The 19,376-nt window shown below is 40.8% G+C and overlaps 1 protein-coding gene across 1 annotated transcript in view; it reads left to right on the top strand.

Moving 5' to 3' along the window:
* The first annotated feature begins 420 nt into the window (after window positions 1-420).
* TM9SF2 (transmembrane 9 superfamily member 2) overlaps window positions 421-19,376 on the top strand; it is a 52,683-nt gene continuing 33,727 nt past the window's right edge. Inside the window, exons 1-2 of the mRNA XM_055426611.2 lie at window positions 421-769; window positions 17,940-18,007. Coding sequence (XP_055282586.2) covers window positions 605-769; window positions 17,940-18,007 — 233 coding nt within the window. The 5' untranslated portion in view covers window positions 421-604. The remainder of the gene's footprint in view (window positions 770-17,939; window positions 18,008-19,376) is intronic.

The following is a 19,376-nucleotide window of genomic DNA, read 5'->3' as shown; positions in this document are numbered from 1 at the left end:
ATGAGATGGCTGGATGGCATCGCCGACTCTGTGGACATGAGTTTGAGTTAACTCCGGAAGTTGGTGATGGACAGGGAGGCCTGGCGTGCTGTGATTCATGGGGTCGCGGAGAGTCGGACACGACTGAGCGACTGAACTGAACTGAACTGAATGGGGGTTGGTTTGCCTCAGGCACCGAGGCGAGGAAAACAGTGGGAAAATGAGGCAAGGCAGCAAGCCTGGGGCGCTGGGCAAGTGAGACTCGCTCCCCGACGCCCCAAAGGGGCTCCAGATCGGAATTTGGAATCGGAATGCGGGCGCTGGAACCTCTCTCGTAGCAACAGCCCCAGCCGGCCCGCCGAAAACACGGAAAGTGGATTTCCTGGCCGCTCCTTGCCGGAAACTCCACGGAGCATGTGCGGGCGGCCTCGCGCATGCGCCGTCGAGGCCCGGGTCGGTTTCTGTGGCGGAACCCGCGGCGTCTCCGAGCGCCACCGGAACTCTCCGTCGCGGGGCCGGCCTCCTCCAGCTCGGGCGGCCTGCTCGTCGTCTCCGGGCCTCCCCCGTCCCTCCTTCCCTCTCCGCCGCCCCGCGGCTCGGCCGCCCTTTCCCCGAGACAGCCGTCATGAGCGCGAGGCCGCCGGCGCCGTGTCCGCCGCGGTGGTGGCTGCTGCTGTCGCTGCTCCTGCTGGGGGCGGCCCCGGGCCCGCGTCGGGGCGCCGCTTTCTACCTGCCCGGCCTGGCGCCCGTCAACTTCTGCGAGGAAGAGAAGAAGAGCGACGAGTGCAAGGTGGGCGCGGCCCGCGGACAGCCCCCCACGGCCTGCCCGGGGCGGCGCCGGGGTCCGCGGGGCGCGGGGCGCGGGGCGCGGTCGGCGTCCCCGCCTCGGAAGCGCGGGGCCGCGGGTGGGCGGCGGCTCCGGAGCGGCCTCGGCGAGCGGCGCGGGCGGGTTGTGGAGGCCTCGGCGGGCCTGGGCGCGCGTCGGGGCCGGCGGGGCCGGGTCGAGCGAGCAGGTGCGTGTGTGTGAGCGAGCGAGCCGGGGGCGGCGGGCGCTCCACGGCGCCGAGGGAGCGGCCCCCGCCAGGTCTTGCAGGAACTTTTTCATCTCCTGGCTTCCTAAATTTTCTACTTTTCTGGAACCCTGGTGGGTTATGAGGACTTGTACTTTCTAGGACTTGGGGGTGGGGGTGTATTTTTAACCTCACGATTAGGAGTCGCTTCCTTATTTGTGGGGTTTTTACACCCAGAACCGTGTGAATTGCATTTAATAAAGAGTTGCTGTGATGGCTGAGACCGTTCATGTCTTAATTTTTTAAGTGTAAAAAAAAAAAAAGTTTTTAGTATGCAAAAATATATGGATAAGATCCCACTGTTTCGTTTCTCTAAGACGGTTTTGAACACTTAAAAGGAGCTGGCGACAGAAGAAGGCGACGTTTTCTTCTTCCTAGGGCAGACCTTGAAAACTTTGTGATCTCTTAACGACCTTAAACCCAAGGCTTTCAGTTTAACTACTTTGTAAAAGAGACATAAGTAACCTGCTTTGGGGTTATTCGGCTTAGGGCAGGACAGTATACTTACGCAATTATTTTAGATGGCTAAAACTTACCCTTTGGGGCGCGAGAAAAGTCTTTGAAACCGTTAATAATTTTAACAATTCAAAAAGTCGTTCAGCAGACTTTTACAATCTATAAATAGGTTTATTTACTAAGTTTGAATTTTTTAAGCTGGTGTTAATTTTATTACTACTAGCTTTACTATGGTTGTGAATTTTGAGCTTATTTTAGGGCGCTAAAGAAGCTGTTAAATTTTTCATGGCATTTTACAGTTTCTGTTTTAAAAATTGGATCTCTAAAAATGTCTAAAGATCTTTAAGTTTCACACAGGTTAACAGTGCTTCAGTACTGTAACTCTGGTACCTTGCAGTGCAAGGCGCTTTCACTCTGAGAGTTCTCACTGAAAAAAAAAAATAGTGCTTCCAAGTGGAAGAGAGAGTTAGTCCCACAAGCACACTGGTTTTTTCATTAAATATTTTAGTAACTAGCCTTTAAAACTTACTGTTTGGTCTTTAAACTTAACAGCAATTGTGTATTGTATAACTAGTGCCGTTAGAGACAAAAATATTCCTGTCTCCTAGGAAACTCAAAGGTCATAAGCTTATGACAGATTATCAGAATGTGATGTTGTAAAAGATGTATGTCCAAAGTGCTCTAAAATACAAACGAGGAAACATCTGTGGATTGGAGTCTTCAGGGAAAGCTGCAGAGAGGAAGTGACATTTGAGATGAACTTCAGACATGAGTATGAGTGAAATTTACAGGTGTTCTTCAGGTTAGGTAATTTTGTTTCCTCAACAGGTCCTTTAGGTAGCTACTTTTTAAACTTTTAAAATAGTAAACTCTTGATTAATTTCAGGGAGTCCTTTTGGCGTTTTCATTCTCACAGATATAGGAATAAAACAGGCAAGACAGATCGTTTTATTTCTGAGATGTTTGGATTTCTTCCGTGTGGCCAGCTGCATTCACATCCTGGTCAGTGGTAGCAAATCTCAGACCAGTAACAAAGATGTACTTTTAGCAGTTTTTCCCTAGAATTTGACTAATTGGTTTAGGGAATTTTATGGCAGAAAGTGAAGAGGAACTCAAAAGCCTCTTGATGAAAGTGAAAGAGGAGAGTGAAAAGGTTGGCTTGAAGCTCAACATTCAGAAAACAAAGATCATGGCATCTGGTCCCATCACTTCGTGGGAAATAGATGGAAAAATAGTGGAAACAGTGTCAGACTTTATTTTTTCGGGCTCCAAAATCACTGCAGATACTGATTGCAGCCATGAAATTAAAAGACGCTTGCTCCTTGGAAGGAAAGTTATGACCAACCTTGATAGTATATTAAAAAGCAGAGACATTACTTTGTCAACCAAGGTCCGTCTAGTCAAGGCAATGGTTTTTCCCGTGGTCATGTATGGATGTGACAGTTGGACTGTAAAGAAAGCTGATCGCCAAAGAATCGATGCTTTTGAACTGTGTTGTTGGAGAAGACTCTTGAGAGTCCCTTATACTGCAAGGAGATCCAACCAGTCCATTCTAAAGGAGATCAATCCTGGATGTTCATTGGAAGGACTGATGCTAAAGCTGAAACTGCAACACTTTGGCCACCTCATGCGACGAGTTGACTCACTGGAAAAGACTCTGATGCTGGGAAAGGTTGGGGGCGGGAGGAGAAGGGGACGACGGAGAATGAGATGGCTGGATGGCATCACCGACTCTGTGGACATGAGTTTGAGTGAACTCCGGGAGTTGGTGATGGACAGGGAGGCCTGGCGTGCTGTGATTCATGGGGTCGCGGAGAGTCGGACACGACTGAGCGACTGAACTGAACTGAACTGAAAGTATACTTTAACATTTCTTCTCTTTGCCTCTCAAAGGAGAACAATAAACAGTCTAAACTTTCATTACATCAATCAGGGAATTAATAATTTTTTCTCATTATTCCATATTTGTTAAGGAAGACACTGTCAGAAAAATGGAAAGAACTTATTTTTTAAAATTGGAACTGGAATTGTGAAATGGGAATAATTATAAATAATTATTTATAATAATTATAAATGTTTTAAAATTATAAATATATAAATATTATAATGATTATTTCCAGAAGATGCTTTTCAGTTTATTTCAATCGCTCAGTTGTGTCCGACTCTTTGCAGCCCCATGAACCGCAGCATGCCAGGCCTCCCTGCCCATCACCAACTCCTGGAGTCCACCCAAACCCTTGTCCATTGAATTGATGATGCCATCCAACCATCTCATCCTCTGTCGGCCCCTTCTCCTCCTGCCCTCAATCTTTCCCAGCATCAGGGTCTTTTCAAATGAGTCAGCTCTTCACATCAGGTAGCCAAAGTATTGGAGTTTCAGCTTCAGCATCAGTCCTTCCAATGAACACCCAGGATTGATCTCCCTTATAATGGACTGGTTGGATCTCCGTGCGGTACAAGGGACTCTCAAGAGTCTTCTCCAACAACACAGTTCAAAAGCATCAATTCTTGGCGATCAGCTTTCTTCACAGTCCAACTCTCACATCCATACATGACCACGGGAAAAACCATTGCCTTGACTAGACGGACCTTTGTTGGCAAAGTAATGTCTCTGCTTTTTAATATGCTATCTAGGTTGGTCATAACTTTCCTTCCAAGGAGTAAGCGTCTTTTGATTTCGTGGCTGCAGTCACCATCTGCAGTGATTTTAGGTTAGGAAATCAGGAGTTGGATGAACTGGGCAGGTCATTAGTAACCATTTCCATCAGGTTTTTTCCCATCTGTAAAAAAGAGATTATTATATTTGCCTGTTACATGGTGGTGGTGGTTTAGTCAGTAAGTTGTGTCCCAACTCTTTTGTGACCTCATGGACTGTAGTCCACCAGGCTCCTCTGCCCATGGGATTTCATAGGCAAGAATCCTGGAGGGTGGGATGATTTGGGAGAATGGCATTGAAACACGTATGTTGTCATATGTGAAACGAATCACTAGTTCAGAGTCGATGCATGTTATAGGATGCTCAGGGCTGGCATGCGGGGATGACCCAGAGGGAGGATAAAGGGAGGAGGGATGTGGGAGGGGGGTTCAGGAGGGGGAACTTATGTAAACCCGGGGCAAATTCATATCAATGTATGGCAAAACCAACCAGTATAATATTGTAAAATAATTTGCCTCCAATAAAAAATAAATTAACTACATTAAAAAAAAAATACACAAACAATTTATAAAAAAAAAAAAAAGAATCCTGGAGTGGATTGCCATTTTCTTCTCCAGGGCATCTTCCTGACCCAGGGATTGAACCTGGGTCTCCTGCATTGCAGACAGATTCTTTACCGGCTGAGCCAATACACACTGCTTTTTATATATTCCCCTTGAAGGATATTTTGCCTTCACTAGAGAAAAAGTACAATATTTATCATTGTTGCAGTATTATACAATATTCATAGGTGTAGAGAATTAAGTTCATCTTCAGCGTAAGTGTAATTTATGGAGTATAGTCTTTACATATCCTGTGAAGTCCATGTCCTGTATCTAGCTCACTATGTATACTGAGAGATAGTCAAAAGAACCCTGAGGATTCGGTTATTTTCTTCTCTCAAAATTATTTTATGTTCAATTTACTGGCATAGAATCAGGAATCCAGTGAACATCAAATCCTATTCATATTCTTCTGATTTATGGTCTTCATTTACCTTTATAAATAGTGTGACTGTTCTGTGGCTTTTTGTGTGTGATTTTTTTTTTTAGCTTACTATCATTACATAAACATTTGAGCATCAACATAATGCATGTTTTCATGAGGTTTTTATTGAATATATAGTATTTCATCGTGTTAGTATACTATGGTTTATTTCTTGCTTACAGGGCATTTAGATTGGTCCCTGTTTTTCTCTACTGTAAATAACATTGCTAAGATGTATTTAACAGGAATTACTTGCGTATTCACACATTACTTGGTCAAAGGCAAGAAACAATTTTATAGCCCTATTTAATATCACCAGGTTTTTTCCAAGAAAGATAGGTTTGATTTACAGTGCCTGTATGCATGCTGAGTTGCTTCAGCCGTGTCCTATTCTTTTTGACCCCATGGGCTCTGTCCTTGGGATTCTCCAGGCAGTCATACTGGAGTGGGTTGCCACGCCCTCCTCCAGGGGATTTTCCTGACCCAGGAATCAAACCTGTGTCTCTGTCTCCTGCATTGGTAGGCGGGTGGTGTACCACCAGCACCACCCGGGAAGACTGTCTTGAGCTAAAGGACTCCCTGTGACACTGCAGGATTTTGTAGTTTTTGTTTATAAATTAATAGCTTTGTCATGGTACCCAAAACGTTTTTTAGTGCTGCATTACTTTTGCTGCTACTGAGGTTTCACTTTTCAGTTTTTCCTCTTGTTTTGTTAGTTTTTGAAGCCACAGTATTAAAGAATTAAACCATGGTATTCCTTTCCGCTAGCATTTTACTTTCTTAAACTCAGGGGATAATGTGTTGACTACAATAAGTAGAATAAGCCCTGGTCAAGAATGAATAGATCTTCACAGGGTAAAATGTGCAGTTAACTTTAGACTGAGTCTTAAGTGTACTAAATGACATTCTAATGGCTAATAGCTGAAGATTAGTGAGCAGTTCACCTTGCTGCTTTTAACTTTCAAACAGTTATTTAATGGCTTGTGAACATGAATAAACTCTGGAAAACATCTGCCGCTTTTTTACTGTTTGATTTATAGATCATGTTCTTAGATGAAAGATTTAATATTTTCTTTCCTGTCTAGTAAGGGGAAATGACCGAATGTACCCTCTAGTGGTTCAGAAAAAAAGTTTGAATTAGTTTAACAACAACTTTTTTAATTAAAAAAAAAAAAATCAGACTCTCAGTTTTAAATTTCCTTTCTTGGTAGTTATTTTTAGAAGCCTTTAATAAATTCTGTGTCTGTTATTTTGGGAGCAGTTGCATTTTATTATAGAATTAGTCAAATTTAAGAAAATAGTTCTAAATGTTGCCCTGAACAGATACAAGAATGAACATTCATTTACTTGTTTTAAGTTGACCATAGAGACAGTTTGGAGATTTTGAAATATTTTAAAAATATATATTATTTACACGTGTGTGTGCATGCTCAGTCAGTTCAGTCGAGTCCGACTCTTTGCGACCCTATCGACTATAGCCCACCAGGCTTTTTGTCCATGGAATTCTCCAGGCAGGAATAGGGGATCTTTCCAACCCAGGATCAAACCCGCATCTCCTTCATTGCAGGCAGATTCTTTACTGTCTGAGCCACGAGGGAAACTCCTTTTTTTTTTTTTTTGCATAAAATTATTTTAAAGCTGTAGTTGTTCATTACAGTGGGTGTGAGAGCTAGGATTAGGAAAGCAGGCATGATTGGTATAGATAAAATACGGTCCTACTGTCTCTGGCTCTCCATAGAAGGAAGCCCTGCAAGAGGTGTGTTCTTGAACATCTGAAACCCATAGCCATGTGCTGGACATGCAGACACACATAAATTCTAGACACTGGTCTGTGCTTTCAGGGCCCAGTCCCCGAAACCCCCCGTTGACTCTCCCTTGCAGTGTACTGTCACCATGTCCTCTTAGTGTGTACTGTGGTTAATTGTAGCTCCCGTGTATCCGCGCTCGAGGAGGTCGTCCTTTGTTGTCATGAAAATAAGTATCTGTGAAAAGCTTTGTAAGAAATTTGTGAATGTAATTTTCTCTAAGAGAGTTCTTCTTACTCTCACCTTTCATTCCTGTTTAGTGCCCTTTGCTATAACAGTGAGAGACTGCAGTTTGTATACTTTGTGTGCGCCAGGTATGTATTAACCTTATTTGATCCTCAAAACAGTCCTGTGGTTTTTAGATGGGGACCCTGAAGGCTAGGTAGGATGCAGTGCCCTCTAGTCAGGACGAATCGAAGATGCGGCTCCAGGAGTGTGTGAGTCCGCAGCCTGGGCTCTTCACGTTGGAATCCTGCTGGGTCTCCTGGCCCAGCAGGTGCCCAGCTGTTTGTAATCCTGGACTCACACAGTTGCTGCATTTAAAACAAAAAGCTCTTAACGTACGTAATCAGTTTTTAACCAGTCACATTTTATGTCTGTTCCTTCCTTTGATACAGTCTAAAGTTGAAATTTTAGTTTTTGGTGGGGGAGTGGAGGAGGAACCTTAGGATCTAGGAGAGCAGCTTCTGGGCCCTTTTGGTGAGGTAACTCAGAATTTGTGAATTCCAGCACGTCTGTTGGGATTTTTAAATTACATCCGATGATTGTACAAAGTGACTTTTTTTGTGGGGGGGGGGCTGTGTGCTGAGTCTTCATTGATGCGTTCAGGCTTTCTCTAGTGTGGTGAACAGGACCTGCTGCTGCTAAGTCACTTCAGTCCTGTCCGACTCTGTGCGACCCCATCCCTGGGATTCTCCAGGCAAGAACACTGGAGTGGGTTACCTACTCTCTATAAATTGCGGTGCACGGGCTTCTCCTTGCCATGGCTTCTCTTGCGGAGCACAGGCTCTCAGGCAAAGCGGGCTCAGTAGTTGTGGCACACAGGCTTTGTTGCTCCATGGCATGTGGAATCTTCCCGGACCAGGGATGGAACCTGTATCCCCTGCATTGGCAGGCAGATTCTTAACCACTGGACCACCACGGAAGTCCCCAAAGTAAAATTTCTTCCCTGAGATTTATCTCTACCTTGAAAAACAATAGTAGGTGTAAGATGGGACATATGTGATGGCAATTGTAAAAGCAGAATCAAAACAAAGGAACAAGGAAATGGGAAATGTGGTCCTACAGCAAGGTGTGCCTTGAAGCCATAAAGTAGGATGTAGTTGTGACCAAGGAGAAGGAAATGGCAGCCCACTCCAGTATTCTTGCCTAGAGAATCCCATGGACAGAGGGGCCAGGGGATTCTCTAGGTGGGCTGCTGTCCATAGGGTCGCACAGAGTCGGACACGACTGAAGTGACTTAGCAGCAGCAGTTGTGACCAAAGTTGGGGTCAGAAGTGGAGTGAGCAGATGGGGACTAGAAATAAAATTGTACCTTTGGGAGGAGAAGAATTTAGAAGGGAGATGATAGAACTCTATAAAAATATTTTCATAAAAGATTTCTTTGGGTGATGTTGTAGTCAGTCTTGTTTTGTCTATGTCTTGCTTGAGGATTTACAGTCTTGCTTAGGATTACTCTGTACCTTTCTTATGTTGTCACAACTTTTCACGCTTGTGATACCCCATCTTGGGACAGTCTGAAAGTGGGGATGTTGAAAGTAACCTTAAGACTCTACAGAGCCACGTCAGATTTTGGAGTTGGCGTTCTCTAAGGCAAGTTTCCAGATGGAGATGCACTTAACGTATGGATGTGAAATAAAGATGTTTAGAATGGAAAATGACCTTAAAGTTAATCAAATACTGCTCTCTTATAGCGATTGCCGTTTTAATAAAAAACAAACTAAATCCCATCAATTTAGAAAACTCACTCCCAGTAGCTACCCCCAGAACACATACATAGCTTTGTCACTTTTTTCTTTTACCTCTCTCAGTGAATGCCCTCTCTCCCCCACCTGGATTATAAATTCTTTAAAAGGCAAAGCACTCATGTGTTTTATATTTATAGCATTCACAGTGTCTAATACAGGACATTATGGGCTTTGAATAAATGTGTTGATTGAATGAATTTCTCATGGTTTTTCAGGATTTGTCGTTGTAAGTGTTCTTCGGTTTTCACATACATTGCAAATTTTAGTATTTCCCCCTATTTATTACTTCTTTTGAAGTCATCTTTCCTGCTTCTGACATGTTTCCACACTAAATTTTGCTCTTTTGTCTTTATTTCTTTTTGCATTCATTTCTGTCACTTCATAATATGACTGAAGTCCACTCTTATCTTTAAAGCCTTTTATTTTTCCAACGTTTAACTGCAGCAGTTTTCAAAATTCAAAAGAGTTGAAAGAATAATGATCAGTATATCCACCGCTTAGCCCTCTAGAACCAATGTTTGTTTAAATTTTCTTCTATTTGTTTTATTTGTGTGTCCACTTAACATTTTTTAGAGACAGGTGTCATGTTTGCAGCGTACTTTGCCCTTCATGAAACCACATACACTCACTAGCAGTCTTACTTTCCCCTTGGAATTTTTAACATTTATCTTACTGTCGTATTATGAAGATCTAGTAATACTATTTTATGATACTTAAAATACTTTTGAGATTCCTTGTTTGATTGTAACAGTCAGTATTTAAAATAGAGTGTTATAAATGTAGCATATTTACAAATATATTGTAAGTTGCTATTCCGTTCCGTCGCTCAGTCGTGTCCGACTCTTTGCGACCCTGTGGACTGTAGCCTACCAGGCTTCTCCATCCATGGGATTCTTCAGGCAAGAATACTGGAGTGGGTTACCGTTTTCTTCTCCAGGGGATCTTCCCGACCCAGGGATCGAACCCGGGTCTCCCGCATTGGAGGCAGACGCTTTAACCTCTGAGCCACCAGGGAAGCTGCTATATTGTGTGTGAAAAGGTATAATTAATTTTAATTTGCAATTCTTATCGTGCTTTTTAAATTTTTTAAATTAAAAAAAATTCTTTTGTCATGCCCAGAGCATGCGGGATCTTAATTCCTCCACCAGGGATCGAACTGTTACCCCTGCCATGGTCTTAACCACTGGACTACAAGGGAAGTCCCCTTAGTATGTTTTAAATGAGATGTCTTAAATTTTCAAAATCTCACAACTTAAAAAAAGGTAGAATGAATGAAAGTGCTACAGAAAGAGCCAAGATGAACTGAATATCCAAGGTGTGTTTTGATAAGTTCACCAAATGACAGGGAAAGGTCCATAATTTAGTGGTGATATCTATGATGGACCAACTTTCCTATAAAGGTAATTGTGGAAAAGTGTTAGAAGGAGAAAAGTGGAGGACTAAGAGCAGCAGAAATTAAACGTGGTAGCAGCAGTTCAGTTTACTTGCTTTTCTGAGCCAGCAGTCCAGTTTTTGAACTTTTTTGTCTTAAAGTAAATGGCAAGCCACTCCAATACTATTGCCTAGAAAATCCCATGGATGGAGGAGCCTGGTAGGCTGCAGTCGGTGGGGTTGCTAAGGGTCGGACACGACTGAGCGACTTCACTTTCACTTTTCACTTTCACACATTGGAGAAGGAAATGGCAACCCACTCCAGTGTTCTTGCCTGGAGAATCCCAGGGACGGGGGAGCCTGGTGGGCTTCCATCTATGGGGTCGCACAGAGTCGGACACGACTGAAGTGACTTCAGCAGCAGCAGCAGTAATCCCTAGGCCATAAGGTTATTATGGGAGTTGTGCTTCATAACTATTACCTTCCCCTTCCCTAGACTAATAGCCAAGAAGGGAGTAATGAATAGGCAGAAGCAGTAAATGAGAAGCCACTATCCTTAGTGTCCTTTAATGAGAGGGAGATGGGACATTGTCGCCTCTCCCAGAAACCCTCAAGGTTATCCTTACACTGACAGGTATTCAGATTGAAGAAGGTCCAGTTTCTCTTAAATAATAGATAATAATAGCTATCTTTAGCTTATAGTTAAGCATTTATTGTTATAGTTTAGTCACTAAGTCGTGTCCAACTCTTTTGTGACCCCATGGACTCTAGCCTACTGTTCATGGGATTTTCCAGGCAAGAATACTGGAGTGGATTGCCGTTCCCTTCTCCAGGGGATCTTCCTCACCCAGGGATTGAACCCCTGTCTCCTGAGTTGGCTGATGAGTTCTTTGCCGCTGAGCCACCGGGGCCCCCAGTTAGACATTAACTTATTAGTTATTGTGTGACAACTATGAACCTGTATTGTTTTCTTTTTTATTATTACATCATTCATTCTTCGTGTTCAGACTTATTTGCCCATAGTACGTGCTTATTAACAGTAGACCTAGGATTTGAAGTGAACCCAGAAGTCTAACTCTGTTCTCCCTCCAAACTCAAGTTTTGCTCTCTATTTGTGTGTTGTGTATTAATTTTTGTTTTTAGGTGAAAGATTTGTGGGAAGGATTTTTTTTTTTTTTGCTGTTTTGGAAAATTTTGTGGACAGCCCTCCACAAATTGTAGACATCCTTATAAATCACAAACCAAGAATGAAATATGTTTCTTAGGTGATGTTAGCATTTTTGTTATTAGGAGTAGAATTCAAAGCTACTTTACCAGATCAGGAAAAGATGATAGGTAAATTTAATGGGGTGTTGACACTAGACAAAATGCCGAGTGTGAGATGGATAAAAACTAATAATGTACAACTAAGAAAATAGCGAGGGAGAGTGTGTGAGTCTTTGGGCTCTAGCCTGAAATGGAGTAAGTGTGGTAATAATCAGTTTAAATGATGCTGAATTTTATAACAGAAGACTGGCAGGATGTCTAGAAGAGAAATTTTCCTGGCTTCTAGAGTTTGATTCAAAGACTTAAAGTAGACTTAGAGGAAGCCAGTGAATTTGATTTCTAAAGTTGTGACAAGATAGTTTCTTTAAAAGGTTAAACTGGAATTTAAAGTGTTATGGGTTTCCTAAAGGTGAGTGAAGTAGGGAATAAACCATCAGTTCAGTTCAGTCGCTCAGTTGTGTCCGACTCTTTGCAACCCCACGGACTGCAGCACGCCAGGCCTCCCTGTCCATCACCAACTCCTAGAGCTTACTCAAACTCATGTCCATTGAGTCGGTAACGCCATCCAACCATCTTATCCTCTGTCATCCCCTTATCCTCCCACCTTCGATCTTTCCCAGCATCTGAGTCTTTTCAAATGAGTCAGTTCTTTGCATCAGGTGGCCAAAGTATTGGAGTTTCAGCTTCACCATCAGTCCTTCCAGTGAATGTTCAGGATTGATTTCCTTTAGGATAGACTGGTTGAATCTCTTTGTAGTCCAAGGGACTCACAAGCGTCTTCTCCAACACTACAGTTCAAAAGCATCAATTCTCCAGTCCTCAGATTTCTTTATAGTCCAACTCTCACATCCATACATGACTATGGAAAAACCATAGCTTTGACTAGATGGCCCTTTGTTGGCAAAGTAATGTCTCTGCTTTTCAATATTCTGTCTAGGTTGGTCATAACTTTTCTTCCAAGGAGTAAGCATCTTTTCATTTCATGGCTGTAATCACCATCTGCAGTGATTTTCGAGCCCAAGAAAAGAAAGTCTGCCACTGTTTCCACTGTTTCCCCATCTATTTGCCATGCAGTGATGGGACCGGAGGCCATGATCTTAGTTTTCTGAATGTTGAGTTTTAAGCCAACTTTTTCACTCTCCTCTTTCACTTTCATCAAGAGACTCTTTAGTTCTTCTTTGCTTTCTACCATAAGGGTGGTGTCATCTGCATATCTGAGGTTATTGATATTTCTCCCAGCAATCTTGATTCCAGCTTGTGCTTCATCCAGCCCAGTGCTTTTCATAATCTACTCTGCATGTAAGTTAAATAAGCAGGGTGACAACATACAGCCTTGACATACTCCTTCCCTATTTGGAACTAGTCTGTTGTTCCATGTCCAGTTCTAACTGTTGCTTCCTGACCTGCATACATATTTCTCAAGAGGCAGATCAGGTGGTCTGGTATTCCCATCTCTGTCAGAATTTTCCACAGTTTGATGTGATCCACACAGTCAAAGGCTTTGGCATAGTCAATAAAGCAGAAATAGATGTTTTTCTGGAACTCTCTTGCTTTTTCAGTGATCCAGCGGATGTTGGCAATTTGATCTCTGGTTCCTCTGCCTTTTCTAAATCCAACTTGAACATCTGGGCGTTCACAGTTCACGTATTGTTGAAGCCTGGCTTGGAGAATAAACCATGGGGAATGGTAAAAGTGGAGACAGACTTCCAGAAGTATCTGAGGCTAATTTGTATCTTAAATTTAGCAAAAAGATGTGAAATGTTTTAATTTACTAATAATATTAAGTTCTTGTAGTAACAAAAAGCCCCTGGGAATATACTTCCAGAAGCTCTCTTAAAGTTATATGAAACAAGAGTAGTAAATTTGGTCTTGGGTAAGTTAAGAAAGTATATTTGAAGGAAAAGAGTTATAAAAAGTATATCTTTGAGGTGATGAGCTCTAAACTATCGTTATAAAAAAAAGATAAAGAGCGTCATTGAAGAATTTATGCTTTTGGCCAGAAAGGCTAATGAAAAGTAGCAATGTCATTCTGTACATATATGAAACTTTGATGTCTGTATCTTGAATTCTGCCTGTTTTTCTCAATGGCACACCTTTTAAGAAAGATACGACAGTAGGGCAAGGTCCTGTGAAAAGCAGCTGGCATGATCAAGGAAATATGACAATTCAGAAGATTAAGACCTTTCTATTTTGAAAGATTAAGACTCAAAGGAGAGATGAGAGAAGTCAGAAAAGGGAGAATAGGGTTTTCCTTCAGTCTTATAGTCCTACAGCCAAGAGATGTACCATGAAACTTCAGAGAGAACACCGTATCTTGCCTCATCCATTAGTTGGAAGTGGGAGAAACTTTTACTCTAAATTTATATGCTCTTCAACAGTGTCCTAATTTTTTTTTTTAATGGCATCAGATCTCTGAACGTTTTGCCCTGTTTTGGGTTTCCAAAGATGGGAATTGAAAGAACATTGAAAACTACCTCAGGGATGAACTCTAGGAGTCCAGTCAGTCCGGCTTGCTTTCTGTTTTGTAGGGTCCCGAGAGTCGGACATGACTGAGCGACTGAACTGAACTGAACTGAACTAAGAATTGTGTTTACATTTTTAAGTGATTAGAAAAAAAATTTAAAAAGAGTAATATTTAGAGATGAGTGAAAATTACATGAAAATCACATTTCAGTGACTGTAAATAGTTTTACTGGACTGCAGCCAGGCTAATCACTTCTGTAATACATGTTTGTGACTGCTTTTGCATTACGATCGCAGAGACTGTTTGTCCAGAAAAGCCTAAAATATTTACTCTCTGGCTCTTCGGGGGAAAAAATTTGCCAACCTCTGGGATAGACTAACATTTGAGTTATTTTTCCAGGTAAAGCAGAATTTGTCATGACTAAAGTAAAATATGAAGTGTTTGAAAAGGATATATAAAGGGTACTAAGCAATATTTTATTTTTTCCATTACCATGCTGTCCTATATAGAAGCCATTAGTCTCCTGTGACCTCTTAAATGTAAAATTAAATAAAAATTTAAATTCATGTCTTCAGCTGCTCTGACCACATTTTAAGTGACCAATGGTCTCGTGTGACTGGTAGCTACTGAATTTGACGGTGCAGATAAGGCTGTTTTCATTATTGCTTGAAGTCTCTTGGACATTGCTGCATAACAATAGTTACATAGTACTCTGTGACAGGCTCTGTTCTTGAATCTTCTCAGAAACCACTTGCAGCAGAGATTATTATTACCTCTATTGTACAAATGAAAACATCAGGGCCCTGGGAAGTGAAACAGCTTGTCCAAGATCCCACAGCTAGTAAATGTCAGAGTCAGGATTTAAACCCAGGCAGCCTGGCTTCAAGAGTCTGTGTTTTTAATCACTTTGTACTGAACAAGGTCAAGAGTAAGGAGTGTACTTAATCGTAGCTCAAGGAAGTTAGCTTCTGTGGTAAAAATGTGGCGCTGTGGATTTTTGAGACTCAAAACATAAAAAGTTGTGTAGACTATAGTAGCTACATTCCTTCCTGGAAAGAAATGTAAACATGTGAACTGGATTAGCTTTTTAGGAGCTTTTGTTTTTCATAAGATAATATTAAGTAGAGCGCTTGGTTTCTGGTGTATCTTCATAGCAGTGTTGACCCCCTTATAATTAGTGAAAATTATTTTGTCAGAGTAAGCTGTCACCTGGGAATTTTGCCTTCAAGACAGTTACAAATATTTGTGATAATTACTCAAACAATCTGTAAGGTTAAATATCATGCCCTGATTGTCTTCTTAGCCAAAATGACCAGTGGTACATTCTTGAATATTTTCTACAAGGAGACTCAGCTTTTTTTGTGTTTGAGACAGTGTTGCCATTGAGGTGTCATTTTATTTGAGTACAATGTTAGGCGGTTTATGTGATACTGTTGCAGTACCGTTTAAAGAGGCTGATGCCTTCCATTGTTGATCATGAATACTGGAAGAGCATTTTAGTGGGTGAGCAGTGTAGTTTGGGCATTCCCTGTTCTGAGTATCATTACATTTGTTTTTTTTTTTTTATATAATAGATTCATGGCACTGTATTAGGCACTGTTTGACGTACTTTATAAATGTTAACTCATTTAATCCTTATCCCTCTGTGAGATAACTATTATCCCCATTTTGCAGATAAAGAAACTGAAGCACCCTTGAGGAAACTGAGATGTTAAATAATTTAACCAAGGATAAATAGTGGAGCCTGGAATTTGAACCCAGACAAAGAGGCCCCAGAGGTCTACTCTTGGCCACTGTTTTGGTATTTTTTCCAATGATAGTATATTATTAGTTTTTGTACATTGAACATCTTGTCTCACTTTTAGGGGTTTTGACAGGTATAGAGGACTGCTGACAGCACTAGTAAATGAGATCAAAATGGGAGATGTGGCTTTATGCACTTGCAGGTAGCCTCATGGTCAGAGTCCAGAGGCAGCCATAGTGATCTGACTCTATAAAATACAGGTAAACAGCTCCTATTTGTTTGTTTTTGGTTAGCACCAAAAGTACTTCAGGGCACAAATTACTTACTGATATTTTCAACTAAAGAATTCTGTTTTGAGTAGCAATGAGCCACTATTGGGGAGGGGTCCATGGGGTGCTATGGAACTTCAGATATGCCTTGGAGAAATTCTGGGAGCTTCAGTAGGCAGGCGTGGAAGTTCATTTAGCTTTGCCCTCTCTGCCCTGTTGGTGAACTTGATTTGGTCTTCGTGAATTTCTTCTCTGTTACTACCTTTGTAGTAGGCATTCTCAAATTGATCAAAGCTGTCCTCCAAAGCTAAACCGTGTTGTCATTGTCCATCTCCTGTCTGCTTGAGAGCGTGAGATTGTGTTTCTAGGACAGTTGATCTGGAAATTTCTTACCTACCTGGCGTTTCTTTTTATTTCTTTAATAGTCCTGTGATGTTTAATAGCCAATTTTCTATCAATAGGCATACTGCGATATGTTTCTAGTTTTTTAGTGGACAAGTCTGCAATGTACATTCTTATATATGGTCTCTTGTGCTTTAGTGATTTTATTTCTAGGGGGTAAGTTCTCATAAGTAGGATTGCTGGTTGGAAGATATTATGTATTAATATTTTGCTTTCAAAAGGCTATAACCACTTCACATTTCAAAGAGTCACAGGTGTTATATATAGCTTTTGCAATTTTTTGGCCTAAGTTTAGTAGTGTCTCAGCTTAGTTACAAATGTGTCTCAAATTCATATCTCCAGATTTTTAAAAATAAATGCCATGACTGTTTATCCTCCTACACTTAGATATCTCAAAGGCGCTTCAAACAAAACATTTCTAAAGACAAACTCATGATCTCTTCCCCCAAACCTAATCCTCTTCCGGTGTCCTTTTTTTTTAAACTTGTCCATATCAAAATCTTGGACAAGTCATTCATCTCATCTTTAAACTTAAGACATCTTTAAACTCTTATCTTTTCTCTCTCTCTCTCTCACACACACACACAAAACAATCAAAGCCCTGTCGAATTTATTTTCAAAGTATTTCTTGGCTGCATCCATTTCTCTTTTTCTTCTTGCTGACAACATTTTTTCAATGCTTGAATGCTGTGAGAATGTTTTTTTTTAATTGTCTAGAAATTATCTTTGCTGCAGAATGAAATACTGAACATGAAAACCAGATTAAAAAAAAAATCCATATAGTGTGGTGAATGATTTGTTTTAAATGTCTTATTACATTTTTTAGAAATTTTTAGAACTTAAAGAGCATTTAGAAATATTGGAGACATTTGCATCTGAAAACTAGTCAGTCAGTTCAGTCACAGTCATGTCCAACTCTATGCGACCCCATGGACTACAGCACGTCAGGCTTCCCTGTCCATTACCAACTCCCAGAGCTTGCTTAAACTCATGTCCATCGAGTTGGTGATGCCATCCAACCATCTCATCCTCTGTGATCCCCTTCTCCTCCTGCCTTCAATCTTTTCCAGCATCAGGGTCTTTTTCAGTGAGGCAGTCCTTCGCATCAGGTGGCCAAATTATTGGCGCTTCAGCTTCAGCATCAGTCCTTCCAATAAATATTCAGGACTGATTTCCTTTTGGATTGATTGGTTTGATCCCCTTGCAGTCCAAGGGACTCTCAAGAGTCTTCTTCAACACCACACTTCAAAAAGCATCAGTTTTTTGGAGCTCATAATTATTTTATTGTAATTTAAATGCATATAAATCTACTCAGTGCATGGATTTATAAGAGGATTCTTTAAAGTGAGTTGGAGATCATAAAAGTTCACATTTCAGAAGTCAGATTCCTTTTCAGTTCTAGGCATGACCTAAGTTTTGGTCTCCAGTGGCTTATATTCTCATGCTGTATTTTCTCATTTTCAGGCTGAAATAGAACTATTCGTGAACAGGCTTGACTCAGTGGAATCTGTGCTTCCTTATGAATACACAGCGTAAGTTTCTCGGCTTGGTTCTCATACGGCATTTTGTGACTCATCAGAATTTTGTGCATTTAGAGCTTTACTTTCCCCACAGGTAGTGGTAAGTTCACACGCATTTTAAAAACGTACAGGAGCTGAAAACACTTTTAAAGGGGGTATTCTTTATTTCTAAGGTAGGTTTAAAACGTGGGATGTGATCTCTTGATGTTGCTTTGCAACACCAACTAAAACTGAACCACGGATTTCCTTTTTTACCTGATTGGACAAATAGCCATTTTGTTTTCTTTAATTTTTTTGATTTTTAAAAAACCACATAATTTTAAACAAAATCCTTGTGTCCCACATAATCAGTCCCCAGGAAAAACTGCTTTGTTGTCTGCCCCCTGCATTTTTTCCTCTGCATATTGTAATGTACCTAACCACATACTTGTTTTAAATAAAAGTAGCTTTCTGTATTTTATTTGCAGCTTGTTTTTCTTACTGAATCTGTTGTGGACAGCTTCCCTATGTTAATACACAGCTGCCTCAGTCTTTTTAGTAGCTGTTTATTATCCCTTTTTAGAGATCATGTTGAGTCTATTTATGCTTTGTTTCACTAGTTCTCTGTTTGTGAACATTTCATTGTTTCCATTTTTGATATTATAAAAAATTCTGCATAAATACCTTTTTTTTTTAACACTGTATACCATATTGAGTGTAAAATTCGGTTTCTAAATTTTCGTTCACTTCTAAATTTCTGTATTATCTAAGTTTTGAAAAAAAATGTTTACTGTAGAAAAATAGACAAAAAATTTAAGATGATCCTATGAGACTTCATAATCTTAAAGATGTATAAGAGGAGGTTACAGAGTTCATGAGCAAATGGACCATAATTTATGTAACCGTTGGAGACTTTTTTTCTAGTTTTTGTTAAGTAACCAAATCTCTCTCCTTAAATCTTTGTGAATATTCTTGGGAAAACTCAGTGGATCTCTTACATCCAGTAGATGGAAAATCTTCATTAGGGAACTTCCTAGCTCTAGTTTTTTATCACTCAAGATTCGTCGTCTTTTTACGGCTCTGACTAGTGTGTCATCATCATTGTGCTGGTCTCAACTGTAGTGAGCACAGTACTGCCCTTTTAAGTTCTACAGCAGGGCTGAAGTTTGGCTGTAATGTTCAAACAAATCTTTATGAAAGATTGATCAGGAAATTATAGAGAAACTCTTGTAGCTAGCTGGTCATGGATTCTGCACGACTCTGTTTTCTCAGACGGTCTGTCTGGCCGTGCTTTTTTTCATGTTGTCCATCATATCAGGTTGAGACAGAAACCCATGTAAATTTGACACATCTTGAAAGGTCATTAAGTGAATATCTGGATAGAAAGATAACAAAGGGAGAT

This window comes from Moschus berezovskii, chromosome 13 (genome assembly GCF_049115385.1).
Source record: "Moschus berezovskii isolate FMDL1 chromosome 13, NW_MosBer_1.0, whole genome shotgun sequence".
Taxonomy (NCBI): Eukaryota; Metazoa; Chordata; class Mammalia; order Artiodactyla; family Moschidae; genus Moschus; species Moschus berezovskii.
The sequence above is the reverse complement of the archived record's forward strand: the minus strand, read 5'-3'. Positions and strand labels throughout refer to the sequence as shown.